Source organism: Miscanthus floridulus, chromosome 3 (assembly GCF_019320115.1).
Source record: "Miscanthus floridulus cultivar M001 chromosome 3, ASM1932011v1, whole genome shotgun sequence".
In the NCBI taxonomy this organism is placed as follows: Eukaryota; Viridiplantae; Streptophyta; class Magnoliopsida; order Poales; family Poaceae; genus Miscanthus; species Miscanthus floridulus.
The window spans coordinates 6,489,563-6,509,089 of NC_089582.1; the positions used below are offsets into that span (position 1 = coordinate 6,489,563).

Here is a 19,527-nt window from a genome sequence, read left to right on the forward strand (position 1 = left end):
TCAATCGCCTACCATAGTACCAATTGTGACCTTATTTATATTCTTTTTGTTCTTTTCTATTTCTTGAATTCTGTTGCTTGGACACATCCTTTTTTTCTTCTATTATTAATACTAGCAAATATGCCCGTGCGTTGCAACGGGAGAGAAAAAAAACTATCAAGCATTCATGCAAAACGATGAAGTGAATGGTACATATCTACTTATCTTTTATCCTTTTATAATTTATTTTATGATGACCGTGACATCCATAATATAAGTTAATGCTAACAATAAATATCAATGTCTTACTAAACCTATATCAAATTGAAATACACATTGGTATATTTTTCCTTTCATTACAAAACACATAATTATTTAGCTATAAGTATGTCATAACTTTAATTTTTCATAATACCCATGTGTTTCTATGACTCAATATCGACCTTTGTAGCTTTTTGATGCATCATATCAACCTCCGTAATTTTTTTGTCAATGTGTCAAGGATTTGTCTGTCCACCGGTGATTGAGACCTCTCTTGAATTTTCAGACGGCAGTTCTCGTTAGGAATTACATAAATACATTTGTAAAATTTTATTAGATAATAATCTACGAAGTTTTCGGTTCATGAAATATTTAGTTGTGCCGCAAAACTGGTTTGGTATTTTAATGATCTTTCTATGATTTTGACAAATTTTGCAATATCTCCGTTTTTATAGAAAAAGAGAAAAACGAAAGAAAAGGAAAAAGGCTTGCATAAGGAAAAAGGCTTGCATAGGCTTGATCCAGCCCACAACGAAGCCAGCCCAACTGCAAGAATCCAACCCAGGTCGGAAAAAAAGCCCACCAGAGAGGCCCACTCGGATCTGGACATTTTGCATCACCTGATATATTTCAAAAACTATTAAGGTCCTCCCATATTTTCTTTCTCTCTAGTATCTTTACATCTGGAACTCTATATATTTTTTCTATTATCTTCCCTACTCTTGGAGGAGGAAGAGGCTGGAAAAAAAATACGGCGAAAATTTTGTCTTTTTATTATTAGGTATAGATATATATTAACCAGTAAGGGGCTCCCACTCTTGTTTCCTAAAAAAAATTCACTCTAAGAATTTATGTAGGTGCAGTGCACTTCTCATGCATTTAGCGTCATGTAAATCCATTTCTTACTAGAGATTATATAGTAAGAAAAAGGAAAATAGAAAAACAGAGACATACGCTGGGCCCAAATAAAAATAAAATTGTCAGACTCTTACCCCGGCCCAGGTGGCGGTGCAACACAGCTGCAAAAGTTCTGACTTTCACGCCACACCTTGCCCGTGCTGATGCACATGGTGTACGGTGATTTTGCCACGCCACACGGCCTGACACGGCCAAAAGAGTTAAAAATAGAAATATGATGGGTTATTTTAAAAATATGATTTAGAGAAACGTTAAAAATATATTTAAAAAACTCTCATTGTTAGTAGGTGGTGTTTCATTAGGTAGCCTTAGCATATATGCCAAGCATGTCAATACCATTCCGATACCACTACCACCTGGAATGACGAGTATATATCATACCGGTGCTAGACCGGTATTAAAACATTCTTATCACGTACCGACCTCAATACCAGCTATTCCGGCCAATATCGGTCATATCGGTACCGGCTAAGAATCAAGTAATATCTGATTTAATGTACAATTTATAAACCTGTTAAATTATATGATATCTTAAACATAAGCCTATATATTTTTTGGAATGGTCGCTACTAAAGTTGTATGAAAATATATCATATATAGTTACTCATATATAGAATTATTTATATATATTATAATTTTGTTAAAAAAGTCTAAACGGTATTATGGTATTGACCAGTTCCGGAATGTTCTGTTCCATGTGGAAAAAAAAACAGAATAGTCTCTGGAACGGATTTTTTATTTTTATTGTAAACGGAGGGGAAGAGAGCTCCCACCAGTTCATTGCTTGAGTGTAAAACCAATTGCTAGTTTGCAACTCAGAAAACAGAGTAGCTATCAGCACACCAGGAGCAGAACAGAGCATCGTTATTAGCTGAAAAGTATTGTTGGCTGATTTATTGTGAGAGAAAAACATTGTATTGACTGATAAGATAAGTTAACGGAATTGACAAGCACTCCACTCCACGCCGCTGGCCAGTGCTTTTCCCAACAATCACGTTTGCGACGCGGACGCTCGGCGGTGTTGGCCCGGCGCCGAACCCGCGAACAAGACAGAAGCTGTGGTCTGGCCCCGCGAAACCGCAGCCGCCCGTCGTCTCCATTGCAGGGGCATGTGCGTGTGCCCCTGGTTTCTCCACGGGATGCGCGCGCCTCCCTGACCACCGCGTGCCGACACGCGTCCCGTCACCCGTGCGCGCTCTGACCGCCGCGTATGCACGCGCCGACCACACCACACCGCCAATACTACAAACGAGCCCGCACGACGTCGTGTGCCTCCTCGCGCTCACAAGTCACACCGCGGACACAGCGAACACCAAGTCTGCACTCTGCACCCACCAGCGAGCCAGACTCCGCGTCGTCTTCTCGGCGACGCCCGACGCCGGGGCCGTGCCGCCGCCGCGTCGCGCCTCGTCGGAGCCTGCTGCTGCGGCTGCGAGTCGTCGTCCAAACGGCTCAGGAACGGGTGGCTCCGGCTCGTCTGGCGATGCCGACGATGAGCTTCATGCTGCAGCCGCCGCACCGTCGCCGTCGCCGGGTCTCACCGCCGAGATGGCTCTGTCCATCCTCGTCGACTGCTTCGGCCACTAGCTTAGAGATCGTGCTCGCACTGTAGCCCTTTTCAGGCTCCGAATGACTTGACTACTGCATTTCTAAATTATTATTATTGTATACTACTGTAATACGGAGTTGCATGTACGCGTGTATTGTATTATAGATTTATTTTATATATTATATATACAAATGCGTGGGATATTTATATTAGCAAATGCAAAGTGTAGAAACTGAATTTTGAGCACAAAGTCAAAAGGAGCTACGGTACGGAGTATTTGGAATTGTTGCTTTACTGACGTTCATCAACAGGGAATGTGGAAGAAACACTTGGACCAACGCAAAAAAGTTGCCCAGGTGGCCCACACTCACCGTTCCGCAAGCCCATATATGAGTCCAAACAGCCAAGAATTCGCGCTTGTTCAAGCCCATATATGAGTCCAAATAGCCAATAATTCACGCTTGTTCCTCGTAGCCTTTGCGGGAGACCGGAGCTCGATCGAGGAAGCCCAGAAGAAATACTCCCTCTGTCAAAAAAAAAAAAAAAAAAAAAAAAGACCACAATTGTAAGACCAGACACAGAATACCAAGGATTGGTGGTAAATTACTAAATTGACCCTATAAAGATCAGCCCAATCCTCACACTTTGTCCAACCACTTCGGAACTCTGGAAGCTTCCTCACTATGAATTCTCCAGAGCCCCTTACAATTTCAGTCTTTTTGGGACAAATTTTGAATACTACAATTGCATTCTTTTTGGGACGGAGGGAGTACTCTGTTTGATGGAGTGTCGGTGTTTCGAATCATCGGCTAGTAAATTTGTATTTACACGTTTGGCCCGGATGGTGTGCTCGGAGGACACAAGGATTTATACTGATTCGGGCGGAATGTCCCTACATCCAGTTTGAGGCTGCTCGTGTTACCGGCACTGAGTTTATAGTAGGAAGTTATAAACAGGCGAGAGAGGGAGCGGATCCCAAGTCTCTGGTGAAAAAGTTGAATGGCGTTGAGTCTAGTTGAGCTCATCTAGCTGTTCAGCCGTGCCCCTATGGGGTGTCCTGCTTTTCCTTTTATAGAAGAAGGGGAAGGCGTAGGTTACACGAGAGGAAGAAAAGGAGAGGGAGAGAGAGAGAGAAAAGCTAAGAGCCAAAGGCCTCCGAGGCCACGGCGCCCTTCATGTCCTTTATGCGGGTCCCGCCGATGCTGTAGACGACAACGGGGACGGCTTCACATCGTGCTCCTGTTCATCATCGTGAGCATCGTCAGTTGGTCGTGGCGCTCCACTCCGTCCCGGCAGTGGCATGGTTAGCCGATACCCCTGTCAGCGACCGTATGGGGATTAGGCAGCACAGTGTCCGCACGACTGACGCTGTTGGAGACGTGAGCCCCCGGGAGTGGCCCATCATGGCCATGGGTCATGTCAAGATGCGCCTACTCCCTTTTCGATGTCAGAAGTTTGACCTAGGGTCCACACTCTTTGATGAGGACATGAGCTCCACGCATACGACCATGCTTGGAGATAGAGGATGAGGAGATCAGCGAGGGTGTCCTAACCAAGAAGGAGGCTCGAAGCTCATCCAGTTCGAGTCACCAAGGTGGAGGCCCAAATCAAGTTCGAGCCCATCTCGGGTTCCAGGACCAGTATGTCATAAAACTGGTCACACGGGCGCGTCCGGGCTCCTTTTTTGACGATCCACATATGGATGGAAAGCTATTTAGATAAGCAAGCCAATGCAAGTGGTGTCACATAAAAAACCCTTCGGAATTAATGGAAATCGTCGAAACAAGTCAGCGTCTAGAATCTGCCAGGGTGCTACGACATCGTCTTTTGATCCGTTGGGCCGTATATCGTCTTAAAGCCCATTAGGGGCGCGTCCAGGGGTGAAATCTGGGGCTCTATAATTAGCAGTCGTCTCTCTCCTTATGGTTTGGGTTTTGTTTAGTTCTTGATTTCCTCATAAAACCGACGTAGTTTTGCTACAACTGTGCCGCCAAGAGCGCTTGCTGTGAACCAGGGCCCCGGTTCTTGATCTTTTTTGCCTGTGGTGATTAGTCCTTTCGAATAAAGACCTGAACTCCTTCTCGTTATCATAAGCCTCATATTTATTTACAATTTCAGATTGCGTTCATCATGTTATTGCTTGTGTTCTCGATTTGCTTGCAGGAAAGCCTTCTCGCGCGAAGTCAATCGCGTTCGCGTGGTTGATAACCAACGAAGCAGTGGTGTAACGGTTGCGAGGATCTGAATTAGTCTTGGTTCGAAGCCTAGATCGTAAACGTCGAGTCTCCATCAATCAATGCTATCGTACCTATCGAAAGATCGGGCCTTGTCTACATTAGGTGGTATCAGAGCCCTTGTTGCCCGTTAGGTATACTTTTATTTTCTCTTTTATATTGTTACTGTTTTTGTTTTACCTATAGTCCACAAAAAGCCAAAAAAATACACCGCCTCATATTCGCTATCCTATAGCCTCGTTGTACCATGCAATTTCGTCTCTGTTTTGTGTTGTTGAGTTTGTGTCCTAAGGCAAGTTCTGGTTGCTGGTTTTAGATCGTTTTTTAGTCCAGTTTGTGTCTCTCCCTTTGTTGTTCATCATAATCCGTGAACACCTTCAAGTCTTGTTGTGTTTCCTTTGTATCCATCAAATCCTAGTCCACGCTATCTAATTTGTTACACTTATCTTGACTGTTTGCATCTATCCATAGCCGCCGCAATAACTTTTGCGCGCATTGTTCCGCTTTGTCCTCTAATTCGGAGTCAGTTCTCAAAACTGGTCTAGTTTTCGCATACAAACTCGGATTTCGACGTTCCATATATCAAAATCGATTAGAAAAAAATTTCAGATCCATTCATCCCCTGTTTCGTCGGGTTCAGAAAATTTTATTTTGGCCAAAAACTGGTCACAAGATCCTCTTTTCGTGGTCACAAGTTTTTTGTCAATTTTGAGCACGTCTTCTAAATTTTCCATGGGCCACGTCTTTCACTTATTTAAGCTTATATTTTCTATGGTTACTTCTTTTGTGCTCCTAAGTGAAGAAAAAATATCAAAAAAATAAAAACAAAAAGTCAAAGAATCCTAAAAAAACAACGACAGCCCAAAGATAGAGAAAAAAGAGGGGCAAAAGTGGAACAATATCTAGAGGAGCACATAGAGAACGCCATTTGAGCTGTGTTTGCGTGTGCTGATTTCTGCCTTGTTACTAATCATATTTCTGCTGCTCACATCACTTAATTCATCTGGTACTTGGAACATGAATATGCCAGCAACTAAGACAAGTACTCGGGATACTTATTCAGCTTTGCTATTTAGTTACGAATATTGCTATTTCTTGCTACTATATTATGCCTGTCTAAGTTCCACTTTCTTCTAACCAAGTACATGTTCGTCTTGCAACTGTTACACTCAAGCTACAACGGTATCACAGTCATCGACCGATTGCACCACTTGTTGCTTTGGTAAGAATACTTATAAGACCATGGTAAGATGCTTGAGAGTGTGTGACTTTACTCCTTGACCACATCCTATAGTAGCTGATAGGAAAATACATACTTGTGTATTTTCTTGTTTGATGCTAACAATGACAGGTTACAACACGTATCCATATGAGACATCAATGATGCATGGGCCACGCACTATTGCTGCTACACCTCCTCCCGTAGGTCAATTTATTCTTTCTTTTCTGCCTACTTATGATGGTATTGGTGCTGATGAGTACATTGAGTGGAAAACTAAAATAGATAATATTTTTGCACAAAGTTATATGTGCGAATGGAGGAAAATTAAAAATGCAACTAGTGTTTTGAGACAATCTGCATCAACTTGGTGGGAGTCTTTAAGTTTTTCAGATAAACCTCACACATGGAATGATATGAAAGATCTTATGAGCGAAAATTTTGTTAATCCATCTCTTGTAATTAATTCAAATGATGAGGTGCATCAACTAGATCAATCTCTTGTTATTCGTCCTGCTATGCCTAACCTTTTGCAGGACAATGTATAAAAGAGCGAGGATGACGTGACAGAAAATGAGATGCTCACAGCCTCATGTAAAAATTCAGAACCATCAACTATTACTCCTGCTAAACATGAGAGCAAAGATAATGCCCATGATGCTAAACTCACGAAAGGTGGGCATTCTCTTGATGTGCTGAATTCTTCCACGAATGCTATGATAGAGCAAATATTAGTGGAACCTTCCCTTGATTTACCTTTGTCACAAGATGCTTTGCTTGATGTTCCTTGTTATAAAGATGACTTGTGTGATGAAATTTATGTTATACCCATGCAACCATTAATGAATGATCATGCTACATGTGTGTTGGAATCGAACATTTGTGCTGAAAATAAACATGTTATTCATAATGCTAGTGATGTTGATGAACTGGAACTTTTATCTTCTTTAAATACTTTGAGTTACATTGAATTTGATGTTTTGTGCAATGTTAGTTATTTGGAGGAGAAACTTAATGCATATGCTGATTTTCTATGGTTGTCTAGACATACATATCATGTTTTTGGCAAATATAACAATAAAGGACAATATATGATGGAACGAGTTTATATTTGTACAAATCTGAATTCTCCTTTTGTTGTACAAAGTAATGATCAACTAGAGGATAGTTTAATCAACACTGTTGTTATGCCACATTCCTCTAGTTTTGCTTTTCGAACACAAGTGGAATCAAAGAAAGGGAGCATATGTTTCTTGTTAGTACTAATCTTCTGCAGGATAGTATTGGCAAAGATCGTATGTATTTCAATCGAGCAGACTACATGTCTGTAGGACAAAACAAGCTACAAACCTAGACATGTGGTCATATTCTTTATCACAACATTGTCCATTCCCATTATTTTGGAAACCTCGTTTGTCCTCATGTTGCGCAGGATCGACTTCAAGCAAAATCGACGCCGAGGACGGCTTTTCATCAAGAAAGAGAGGATGATGAGGACATGAGCTCCATGCATATGACCATGCTTAGAGATAGAGGACAACGAGATCAACAAGGGTGTCCTAACTGAGAAGGAGGCTTGAAGCTTATTCGGTTCGAGTCACCAAGGTGGATGCCCAAATCAAGTTCGAGCCTATCTCGGGTTCCAGGACCAGTATGTCATAAAATTGGTCACACGGGTGTGTCTAGGCTCCTTTTTCGACAATCCACATATGGATGGAAAGCTAATTAGATAAGGAATCCAATGCAAGTGGTCTCACGCCAAAAGCCCTTCGAAATCAATGGGAATCGTTAAAACAAGCCAGCGTCTAGAATTTGCTAGGGTGTTGCGACACCATCTTTTAGTCCATTGGGCCATGTATCATCTTAGAGCCCATTAGGGGGCGTGTCTAGGGGAGTTGAAAGGTCCTTATTTGGTTTTAGTAATTGAGTGACAACTTAGGTGGACTAATTGTGTTTATATGAGATACACAGGTGATTAGTCCACAGGTACATGTGTGTGAGCAACATATGCCATGAAGGTGAAAATAGCTTGGAGATGTTGCAAAGCTCACACATGTAATGATGAAGGAGCTTAAATGCACATGAGACATGACATTGGGTCATGTGATCAAGGTGGAGAAGATCAAGACAAGACTTGGCTTGATGGACCGGTTGTAAGCGTGAAGGGCAAGTTGAAGGCTTTGGAGTGATGGACCATGTGGCGGTGAAGCTTGAGCATGACTTGGCGCCGATGGACGATGGCAACGGTGAAGGGCAAGTGAAGTTAAGATCGATGAACCAATATGATCACGTGATGATATGAAGTGGATCATATCATTGTTGATCATGTTGGTGCATGTGTTGCATCGACGTTGGAGGAGATGGAATGGAATGTGCAAGGCAAAGGTATAACCTAGGGCATTTCATTTCACCGGTCATAAGTGTGTAGAGAAGTTTATGACCGGGTTTAGGATAGATGGCTGTACTATCAAGAGGGGCAAACTTGTTTGCATATCGGTCATCTAGTGCCACTCGAGTGATCTAACTTTGCATCGTCGCTAAGATCGAGTGGTGTGGCAAGTTGAGTGGCTAACATCCTTTGGGAAATGATTGTGAAAAGCTAACACACATACACATGGTGGTGTACACTTGGTAGTGTTGGCACATTTACAAAGTAGATGGAGTTGGAGTTGATGTGGATCAACTTGGTGAAGAAACTCCACCGGCACCCTACACAGAAAAGACAGAGTCTCACTGGGTGCACCGGACGCTGGCACTGGTAGTGACCAGACGCTGGTAGGGCGCGTCCGGTTAGGATGACGCATGGTGACACATGAGCTGGAGTGTGACCGGACACTAAGCTGCGTCCGATCACGTGTGACCGGACGCGTCCGGTCAAGGTCAGTACCTTACTGTAAACGACTAGATGCTGAGGGTCCAGCGTTCGGTCAGTTGAAGCTGCTGTGTCCAGTCAGAAGATGACCGTTGAGATCGGAAGAATGCCGTTGAACGCAGGTGACACGTGGCTGTCATCGGACGACCGGACGCTAAGGTCCAGCATCCGGTCAACACGACCGGAGCGTCCGGTCGACCCGACAGTTGCCCAGTGAAGGGGTAACAGCTAGTTTAGTCCTTGGGGCTATAAATAGAAGTGGCCTTCGGCCATGGATGGAGCTGAGCACCTTGGGGGACTTTGTGTCCATGTTTGAGAGTGCTTAGGAGCCCTCCATCTCACACATACTTGATACTGATCATCCGATTATGTGAGTGAGCGATTCTAGTGCGATTGCATCATGAGGTTGCATCGAGTGGCACTAGGTGATCGAGTTGCAAGCCAGTGGTGCTTGTTACTCTTGGAGGTTGCCACCTCCTAGATGTCTTGGTGGTTGTCTCTGTCGAAGCCCGCAAGAAGCTTGTGTGGCGCTCCAGAGAAGAGCTTGTGAGGGGCATTGTGCTCGCCCCGCGGGAGTTGCAAAGAGCAACTTTAGTAAAGCGTGTCATTGAGCTACCCTCACCTTCGGGGTAGGTTCTTGCGGCGCCCGACGTGCGGGCTTAGCGGGTGATGCTAATTAGCCGCCGAACCACCAAGTGAGCGGTCGACACAACGGGGACTAGCGTGTTGGCAAACACGTGAACCTCGAGAGAGAAATCATCGTGTCAACCTTGTTCTTCCCGTTGGTTTGCATTCCCATTACACAAGCTTGCAATTACTTTCATATACATTGAGCTTGTGTTGTTGCTTTTGTAATTAGTTAGCTTGTGTAGCTTGCTAGTTATCTTCTTGCTTGTGTAGCATAGAAGTAGCTCCCTTGCGTGGCTAATTTAGTTTATGTAACCTTGTTAGTCACATTGCTTAGTTTGTGTAGCTAAGTAATTGCGCTCTCTAATTTGGCATTGGTTGCCTTGTTATTGAGCATTGTTAGTAAGCTTAGTTGGCTTTGTGTTTTTGCTTACTAGCATGTGTAGGAGCTCCCTTGTTGCTTAAAGTACTAGTGGCATAGGTTTGTGTGACCTTGCTCCTAGAATTGGTTAGGTGAGCTCTAGCTAGCCCGGCACCTTTGTTGATTAATTAGTATCTTTGGAAGGTGCTAGTGAACATAGATAGAGGGGTGTAGTCTTGGCTAGACCGATAGTTTTAATTCCATACTTGTTTCGGTTAGCCAACGTGATTAAGTTTTAAAAAGGACTATTCACCCCCCCTCTAGTCGCCATCTCGACCCTTTCAGGAGTGACGTCCGGGGCTCTATAATTAGCAGCCGTCGCTCTCCTTAGGGTTTAGATTTTGTTTAGTTCTTGATTTTCTTGTGAAACAGAAGTAGTTTTGCTGCAACTATGCCACCAAGACCGCTTGCTGTAAACCAGGGCCGCTAGTTCTTGATCTTATTCACCTGTGGTGATTGGTCCTTTCGAATAAATACCTAAACTCTTTCTCGTTATCATAAGCCTCATATTTATTTGCAATTTCATATTGTGTTCATCCCATTCTTGATTGTGTTCTCGATTCGCTTTTAGGAAAGCCTTCTCGGCGAGGTCAATCACGTTCGCTTGGTTGATAACCAACGGAGCAGTGGTGTAACAGTTGCGAGGGTCCAAATCAGTCTTGGTTCAAAGCCTAGATCGTGAACGTTGAGTCTCCACCAATCGATGCTATCGTACCTATCGGAAGATCAGGCCTTGTCTACATTACTCTTGGACGTGTAGTGGTTGGGGGCGGTACGGACCCCGTCGGGCGAGGCGGAGTCCACGCCCGAGGGGTCTGGCGAGGCGGAGTCCTCGCCCGAGGGGTTGGGCGAGACGAAATCCGCTCCTAAGGGGTCTGGTGAGGCGGAGTCCTCGCCCGAGGGGTCGGGCGAGACGGAATCCACGCCCGAGGGGTCAGGCGAGACGGAGCTCGTGCCCTCGGGGTCGATCGAGTCGGAGCCCGCGCCCTCGGGATCGGGCGACACGCGGCTCGCACCCAAGGGGTCTGGCGAGGCGGAGCCCGCACCCTCGGGGTCGGGAGACACGGGGCCCGCATCCGAGGGGTCTGGCGAGGCGGAGCCCGCACCCTCGGGTTTGGGCGACACGGGGCCCGCACCCAAGGGGTCTGGCGAGGCGGAGCCTACGCCCTCGGGGTCGGGCGACACGAGGCAAATTATTGTCACATAGCCATTAGCTTCTCACTTCCGGGTATCCTTAATACTAATACCCGACACGGAGTGTCATGGTCATACACCCCTGTTTGGCTGGTAGCACACATCCTGACATTGTCTTGTCCCTGGAGCCCAAAACCTCGAATAGCACGCGCTACCATAGATATAGAATCACTACGGGAGTACTGGTTCATGTCTACGATCGGTAGTGGTAGTACAACCAATAGTAATAATATTATTTGGTGTTTATTATAAATTGATAATATAACACCACCACACCTAAAATTTTATTGCTGAAATCTATTGGACTCAACCTCACACCTACTCAGTTTTTCTACATTCCTTTCTCACGCCCACTCAGTCTCTCTAGTCTCTCCCATTCCTCTCCCTCTCTCCACACCCACAAGAGCACCGGCTTCTCTCCTCTCCCTTTGCTCTTGCTCATCCTCTCCATGCCCAGCGGCCTTGAGTGCACGCATAGGTGGCTTGGAGGCCTGGCGTAGCCCCCCCCCCCCCCCGGTGCTCAACGGTTCGCCATGGGGAGGGGGGGCGGGCCGGCATCCCGAGAGCCCGACGTGGGTGTTTGTTGGCACTAGCACAACCTCCCCATCGTCAATGACCTTTTTTGTTTTTACAATTGATTTTCACCACTGGTTGGTTACTGAAGATAGAGTCATTGTCAACTTATCACCACCATGTGGTTAATCAAGTAGGCGGTGACATTAGTTTTATCATCATCGGATGCAAACCGGCGGTCATTAGCTCGATTATCACCAACAGGGTGAAGTGAAACTCGCTAGTGATGGGGCATTCCTAACCGGCAGTGAATCTAGCTAGCAATAATACTAAGTCTGAAGTGTATCTACATGGTGCCTTGATGACTATACATACCAGATCGTGTTACTAAGTAGGTGACACGTATGCTAAGTATTCATGCTGGCTTATAATACTAATTGGTTCAGATACGTCATCGAATATACTGTATATGTGTTGGCACATATTACGAACCGACGTAGATATTAAGGGCTAAAAGGAAATAGGTCATTCTTGGTGAAAAGTTTTATAGCATTGTTTTCACAAACACCATGTTATTTAAAATAAAATGAGACATGGTTGAAACAACTATCATCCATTGGCGTGATCGGCTGGGGCTGGCTCTGGGCTGGCTGGCCAGCCCCCTCATATGGACACTATTCACATGAACCAGCCAGCAGTACTTCTCTCACATAAACGAACCAGCAACGATACGAACCAGCCAACCGAACAGGCTGCATACATGGTTTCATTCTAGTATATTATAGACATTTAATTCCATGACCATCTAGAGTAAAAAACCGAGTCAACGGAGTTCATCCAAATAAAACTCAATTCTTCTCTATTCCATGACCATCTAGAGTAAAAAAACCGAGCCAACAGAGTTCATCCAAATAAAACTCAATTCTTCTCTATCTTATTAAAAACATTGCAACATCATGCAAAAAAATGTTTGTATTGTAGCCTACTAAATACAGATTAAACTCGAACAAAAACTCATTAAAGGCTGGCATGCTATGTTTGGTAGGATGGCGAGAAGGCTACTCACGGAAGTCGTGGGTCAAGGATGCGATTTTAGAATGGCAAGTGTGTGAAAGACCGCGTAAGTGGTTTAGGTTTAGATATCCAAGACATATACTCCCTCCGTCCCCAATTAACTGTCATCGTTGGTTTCCGTGCCGAAAGTTTGACTAGATTTGTAGAAAATACGTGCAATATTTGTATCTCCAAATAAATTTATTAAAAAACTAGATTCACATATCTATCTAATGATATTAATTATGTACCATAAATATTAATATTTTTTTACATATATTTAGTCAAAATTATTTCTCGGGAAGCGAAAATGATAGATATTTAGGGACGGAGGGAGTACTCGACTAGCTACTGTTGAGGTCCGTCGGCTATCCAATAGAGGTGGAAGCACATGATGATAATAAGGCTGTGGCAGGATGTGTCCTTACGGATGGAAAAGTAAGGATGGGAGGACCTTTCTACTTGACGATTAAGAGATCATGATTTATGATCCAATTATCATGGGAGTTTCCTCAAACGGAAATTTCTTAATACCACTAGAATATAACGGTTATTTTCCCCCCCTAAAAGTCGTAATAAGGGCACCTCTAAGAAATTGAGGTATGTAGTAAACTAAATAATAGTCTCGTAGTTCGTTCGAGCCTAGGAAATAAGAGTCTATTTCTTTCACTCCTCTTTCTTCCACATAAGCAAAAGCCTGAGATCTTCTGTAATGTTTAAAGCACGCATCATGAGTAATTCACAAATTAATAAGGAGCTATAGCTAAGAAGGGTCGTCGTAGTACTAGTATATGTACTGTAGTATATATACATCGTCACATTTCCACCCGGATATATAGTAAGGAATACTCGATCACTATCGCGGGTAGGTTCAACGAATCTAACGAGAAAATTAACACCTAGGCTAGCTTTGCCGTGTTAATTGGGAGGACACGCACGAACTTTCGTTGACTTTGATCCGATGCGGCCAGCTAGCTGTACGTAGCCTGTACGAGCCTGGTTGGTCCCCGGTAACCAAGGGCGGTGGAGAAAGCTGCAGTAGGCTACTGGCGCCGGAAGACGTGCTCCTCGCCGGTGCGGTGGTTGAAGTGGCGGATCCACCGCCCACGCCCGGACCTCCTGCTCTGCTGCTGCGCCGTCGTCAGGCTGGGGCCCTTGCCGACCCCGACGTGCAGCACCTCGACGCCGCCGGCGCCGATGGGGAGGTAGGCGGCGCGCACGACCCTGGTCCCGGCCGCCATCGTCCCCCACGGCGCGGTGGCGGAGGCGGCAGCGCGGCGCCGGACGCCGCCGCCGGTGGGGTCGCCGTGGCGCACCACGACCATGCCCCTGGGCCCCGGCCTCGCCGCCCTCAGCACGGCCGCCGCGTCTCGCCGCCGCGCGTCCAGCACGAGGAGGTCGACGCCCTCCAGCCGCGCCATGGCCGCCTCGGCGGCCGAGGACGAGGAGCCGGAGTTGATGGCCTCCTGAGTCGTGGCGCCGTCGTTGTCGTTGTCGTCGTCGAGGCGGGCGTAGCGGCCGCCCGTGCGGCGCGCGGCGGCGGCGAGCGCGAGGCTGGTGGCGGGCGGGCGGCGGCTGCTAGACGGCGACGGCGACGGCGACGGCGAGGCGTCCACGTCCACGTACGGGGCGTCGACGATGAGCTGGGCGTTCCAGCCGCCGGCCATGGCGGCGACGAGCTCGGCGAGCTCGGGCGAACCGTCGGCGGAGTCGTTGCCCGCGATCGCCCGGACGCCGTCGATGTAGGCCTTGGAGGCCGTGTCGGGGCACCACACCAGCTTCATCGTCCACCGTCTCTGCTGGACGATGGATGGATTGGTTACTTGGCGGCCAAGGAAGGAAGGAATGGAATGGAAGGGAAGGGGAGAAGAGAAGGAAGAGTTTATTCGGGCGTGGAGAAGGGGGCATAGAATTGAAAAGCGGAGTGTCGGGCGATGGATGGAGGATAAGCGAGAGCGGATATATGCGATGCCGCCCCGCCGATCTGTGGGCTGCGCTGCGCTGACCAGCAAAAAAGGAAAAGGACAGCACGGACAGGCGCAGGGTGTAGTAGTGGTGTAATCAAATCAATGTGGAAAGGCTGGGTCTGTGAACGGACGGACGTGCGGGTGCGTGAGTTGGGTGCAGGTGGATGGGTGGGCCGGCGTGTCACGTAACGTATCTTGACGACCCAACTAAAGGCTCTCCTTGTCGGCTCGTGACACCCAATAACTGCCAGCCGGCCGAGCAAGTGCTTCCTTTTTCTTCTTGCTTTTCTTTTCTTTTTCCATCTCAGAGAGAGGGAGGATGGTTGAGTCAATATACGTGCTTTCGGGGTGTGCCCGCAGGCCTTTCCGGGACGTCCTAGTTGGGCGACTCCTGCCGTCCCCCTCCCTTCCCCTCCGGCATCTTGCCAGGGGCTGAAGAGAGTGGAGATTCATGCTTTTTAATAAGCTTTACCTAGTAGATCGAGTCATTAGGGTTAGTGTCTCCCCATACCAATTTTTTTAGTATTGGAGTTTTATCTCCTTCTCCTCCTCTCCGGCGACGGTGAAGGGGAATGGTGGAATCGTCTTCTCTATGGCGGCTCCGTTGAAGATGAGGGCGACCACTTCGACGTCGGCATCTTCATCGACATGACGACATGGAGACTTTTTTTCGGACGGCGGCGTCATGGCGGAGGTGATGTCGCCGCCATGGAATAATTTTCTCCGGTCTCTTCTCCGTTTTGTTGTGGTTAGATCTGGCCATGATGAAGGACTAGGGAGAATAATTTTCAGATCAGTCTTCCTCACTCTTCGGTGGTAGAAAGAAGAAGAAGGACACCAGAAAGAAGAAGTTTCTCAATTCCACCTATCGGAATGTTGGCCGTCGTTCGTTGGGCATTTGTTCTCAGGCCATTTGCTGAGTGTTTGCCTGTGCGGTCATTCATACTGCAAAGCATTTAACATGTTAGGTTTTGAGTAGTGCTATTCACAGCGTGGGTACTATTTTGTAATTCAGAGTGCTTGTAACGTGTTGATGTACCTAGCTATCATATAATATAATTCTTCTTTCGTCGCAAAAAAAATATACGTGCTTTTGGTGGTACACCACATGCCCAGCAGGAACACATGAAACATGCCCGCGCGCGTCCTCATTCCAGGAGTGTTACGTCAGGAACGTCCTCCGTCCACATTCCTGATTCGGGAGCATTTACATTCCTCCCACGTTATAAAAACAACACTATAAGTTTTCAGTTCATGTTCCATGTGCCCCGTTTGAAAGGATCAAGATGCCCAAGAGGAGGGTGAATTGGATTAATTCTAAATTTTTGCAATAATTAAGCCCTACACTTAGCCCATTTCACCCCTTATGTCTAAAATGTGTTTCTATTGTTCTCCCGTATAAAAGTTTTGCACCCTAGGTTCCAATCCTACTCTAGCATGGCAATTCTAGGAATGTAAAGACATAAAATGAATTGCTCAAATGTAAATGCTCAAAATAAAGAGAGGGAAAGGAACACGGCGATGTTTTTCCAAGGTATCGGAGAGTCGCCACTCCCCACTAGTCCTCGTTGGAGCACCCGCGCAAGGGTGTAGCTCCCCCTTGATCCATGCAAGGTCAAGTGCTCTCTACAGGCTGATTCTTTGACACTCCGTCACGGTGAATCGCCCATAATCGCTCACAATATGACTTGAGTCATCTACAAGCTCCGCCGGATGATCACCAAGCTCCCAATCACCACCGAGCCATCTAGGTGATGGTGATCATCAAGAGTAACAAGCACAAACTCTCACTTGACCAAAACAAGCCTAATGAGAAAGATGGATGCACACTTGCTACTCCATATGCACTAATGAGGTCCTTAATCTTGGATTATCAAATCTCAATCACCTCACTAGGCTCTTGCTCTCTCTTGCACTCTAAAGGTGTTTTTCAGCTAAACAAATGGGCAAGAGGCCTCCCATGAATGAGTGGAGTAAGTATTTATACCCCCTCATTCAAAACATAACATTTGAAGGTTGAGTTATCACTCTGCGGGCTGACCGGACGCTCCGGTCAGGGTAACCGAATGCTTCGGTCAGTTGTACCCGCCACTGTGTCAGAGAGAGCCGTTAAGCTCTGACCGGACTCTGACCAGCATCTGGTCAGCACCCACCAGACACGTCTAGTCAAGAAAAAAATTCTTTAGAACCTCTCTGGAGTAGACCGGATGCAGGTACCCAACGTTCGGTGCTCCTCTGCTCAGTATCCGGTTAGTACTAGACGACTGCAGTTGATCAAATAAACTGACCAGACTCACCCTCCAGCGTTCGATCACAACCAGACCAGCGTCCGGTCAGTCATTTGACCCTCCATTCACTTCTAACTCGAAATCCTATGTGAATGAAGTTGACTCCAATTGATCTTAGGGCTAATCCTGAGCTACCTAGTGCTAGGTTTGACAAGTGTGCACCACACCTAACCCACTGGACTCACCTAGGTCAAGCTACTAGTCCATACTCCCCTTAATAGTACGGCCAAAGGAAAAACAAAGTCATAAACTACTCTAAGTGTCTCTTCAACTCTAAATAACACTTAGAACTAGCCGTCCTTAACCTTGTCGTCCATCCTTTAAAAACCAAAACGAATTTCATCGACGGGGGAATGAAAACCATAATTGCCCAATCAATTGCCATTACCATGACCTAACTTAAATTGCCTCTGCAAAACACACGTTAGTCATAGTAATGTCGTGTCGTCATTAATCACCGAAACCCAACTAGGGGCCTAGATGCTTTCAATCTCCCACTTTTTTGTGATTGATAACAACACAACCTCGAGTATGTGCAAGAGAAGAGTGAGGTTTTCAACATGCTTGGTTTATATAAGCTTTTGACAATAAGAACAAAGGGGTTATGCATGCTTATATGACCCAAGCCAACATGGTGTACTCAAAAGATATGAATTAAGCATGAGTACATGAAGTAAAGCTCATTTGAATCAGAGTAAATGCGGAAGCAAAGCCAATGAGAATAACCAAGTGACATGACATATATACCCCTAAATCTAACATACTCGGTCCCTAACATACTCGGTCCCTCTTCCCCTTTGGCGTCAAGCACCAAAACCTAAAGGTCAGACGGCAGGACAGGAGCAGTCGAGTTGGGCACTAAGGTGCAGTGAGAGACCTAGAACTGAGCTGCATCATCCTCTAACCCTCTGTAGCTAGAAGTGAAGGTGAAGCGGTCTAGGTCTGATCAGTAACTGGCGCGGCCTATGACTCTACAGGTGTCACTATAGGAAGGGGAGCCACATCTGCCGCTGTCGCTGAAGCCTCAAGTGCAGGAGTGACTGTCTGAGGTGGCTCAGATGATGCAACAGATGACGGAATCATCTCGGTAGTCCCGGTCACTAGAGCAGCTATGGTAGGGATAGGGACTCAGAACACTAGAGGTGCAGGCTACCTTGTAAGCTCACTGAAGGTAGCGCTGAGACTCTTGGAGACTAGGGTGTCCGTCACTAACGCCAAAGAAGTTTGAGTCAAAGTGAAGCCCATAACAATAGGAGTAAAGTGCGGACCCTGCATAGTCACTGGTGAAGTAAACCACTGGGATACCTACTCTGTAGGTGAAGCAAATTGAGTAGTTGGTTGTCCCTGACTCTGAAGCCTAAAGGGTGGTATAGCTGGAGTCACTGGAGTGGTAGTAGCAGGTTGGCCTATCTGAAGTGTAGACTGCTGAGGAGCAACCCCAATAGCAATGAATACATGCTGCATGAAGCCCAGTAACTGTTGTTGAATCATAAGCTTACTGTTGCTGCATGGCCTGCTGCTGCCGTTGAAACTCGTCCTGTCATGCCTAAACCTGAGCAAGTGCAGCTGCGGTCTCCTATGCCTGGCGTGCCTAGTCCTGTCTCATCCGCTCAAGTACAGCTAGAAGTGCTGGGTCAGTCTGCGGCGGCTGTGGTAGAGCTGAGCTGGAGCCACTGGCCTCTCTATCATGTGGTCGAGGAGCCATTTGTGGAATCGACTAATAGTCATCATCTGAGCTGTCACTCGAGTAGCTCTCCACCTCATCCTCCTGCTATGCATCAAGCTACTGCTGCTCTGTCTCTGCAATGCCCCTAATGATCTCATCCTACTGAGATGTTGTCTCTGGTACATTTGGGCGACGGCTCAGCTAGCGAGGTGTCCTCGCACGACTATGATGTAGCATCTGGCTCATGTCATACTGTGGAAACTCAGTGGTAGCACCTATCCACTCTGCCATTATCTCTAGAGGCTTGTGTGTAACTGCCTTTCGGAGTAGGAAAGTGATCCAATGAGCATAAGGCAGCTGACAGTGACCTCTGAAGCCCTCTGCTAGTGTGTCCTCCATCTCTAAAAGCATCACGTCCTAAATATCAAAGACAGTCTAAGACACAAGGTAATGCACTAGCCACAGCTGAATTCAAGTCTGGCCCTCGTGGTAGCCCATCCTCAGAAGCAGAGTCCTCCTCATAATAGCATCAAGGAGCCGAGCTGTAGGTGTAAGGTCACGTGTTGTCCTGCTCAACCCTTCGCCAAACGGCTCTGTGAAACACAGTCTAACAAGATTTATAGGTGGCACAAGTCCAACGTGAGGGCATCTCGGAGGCTCTATCTATCCATAGCATACCTCGTGAAGACGAATAGGTGACTCTAGAATCCTCAGTATCTCTCTGACCCTCGAGCTCTAGAGCCTGTAGTCACGCCCTCGAAAAGCA

The 19,527-nt window shown here is 46.4% G+C and overlaps 1 protein-coding gene across 1 annotated transcript; it reads right to left on the reverse strand.

Moving 5' to 3' along the window:
* Positions 1–13,544: 13,544 nt before the first annotated feature.
* LOC136544859 (uncharacterized) lies at positions 13,545–14,764 on the reverse strand. Its single transcript, XM_066536922.1, has one exon. It carries the CDS (start codon positions 14,622–14,624, stop codon positions 13,884–13,886), a length of 741 nt encoding a protein of 246 aa, XP_066393019.1. The 5' UTR covers positions 14,625–14,764; the 3' UTR covers positions 13,545–13,883.
* Positions 14,765–19,527: the final 4,763 nt, after the last annotated feature.

Excerpts from the sequence above, each read along its gene's own strand:
- LOC136544859 (XM_066536922.1), bottom strand. The coding sequence starts at position 14,624 with ATGAAGCTGGTGTGGTGCCCCGACACGGCCTCCAAGGCCTACATCGAC.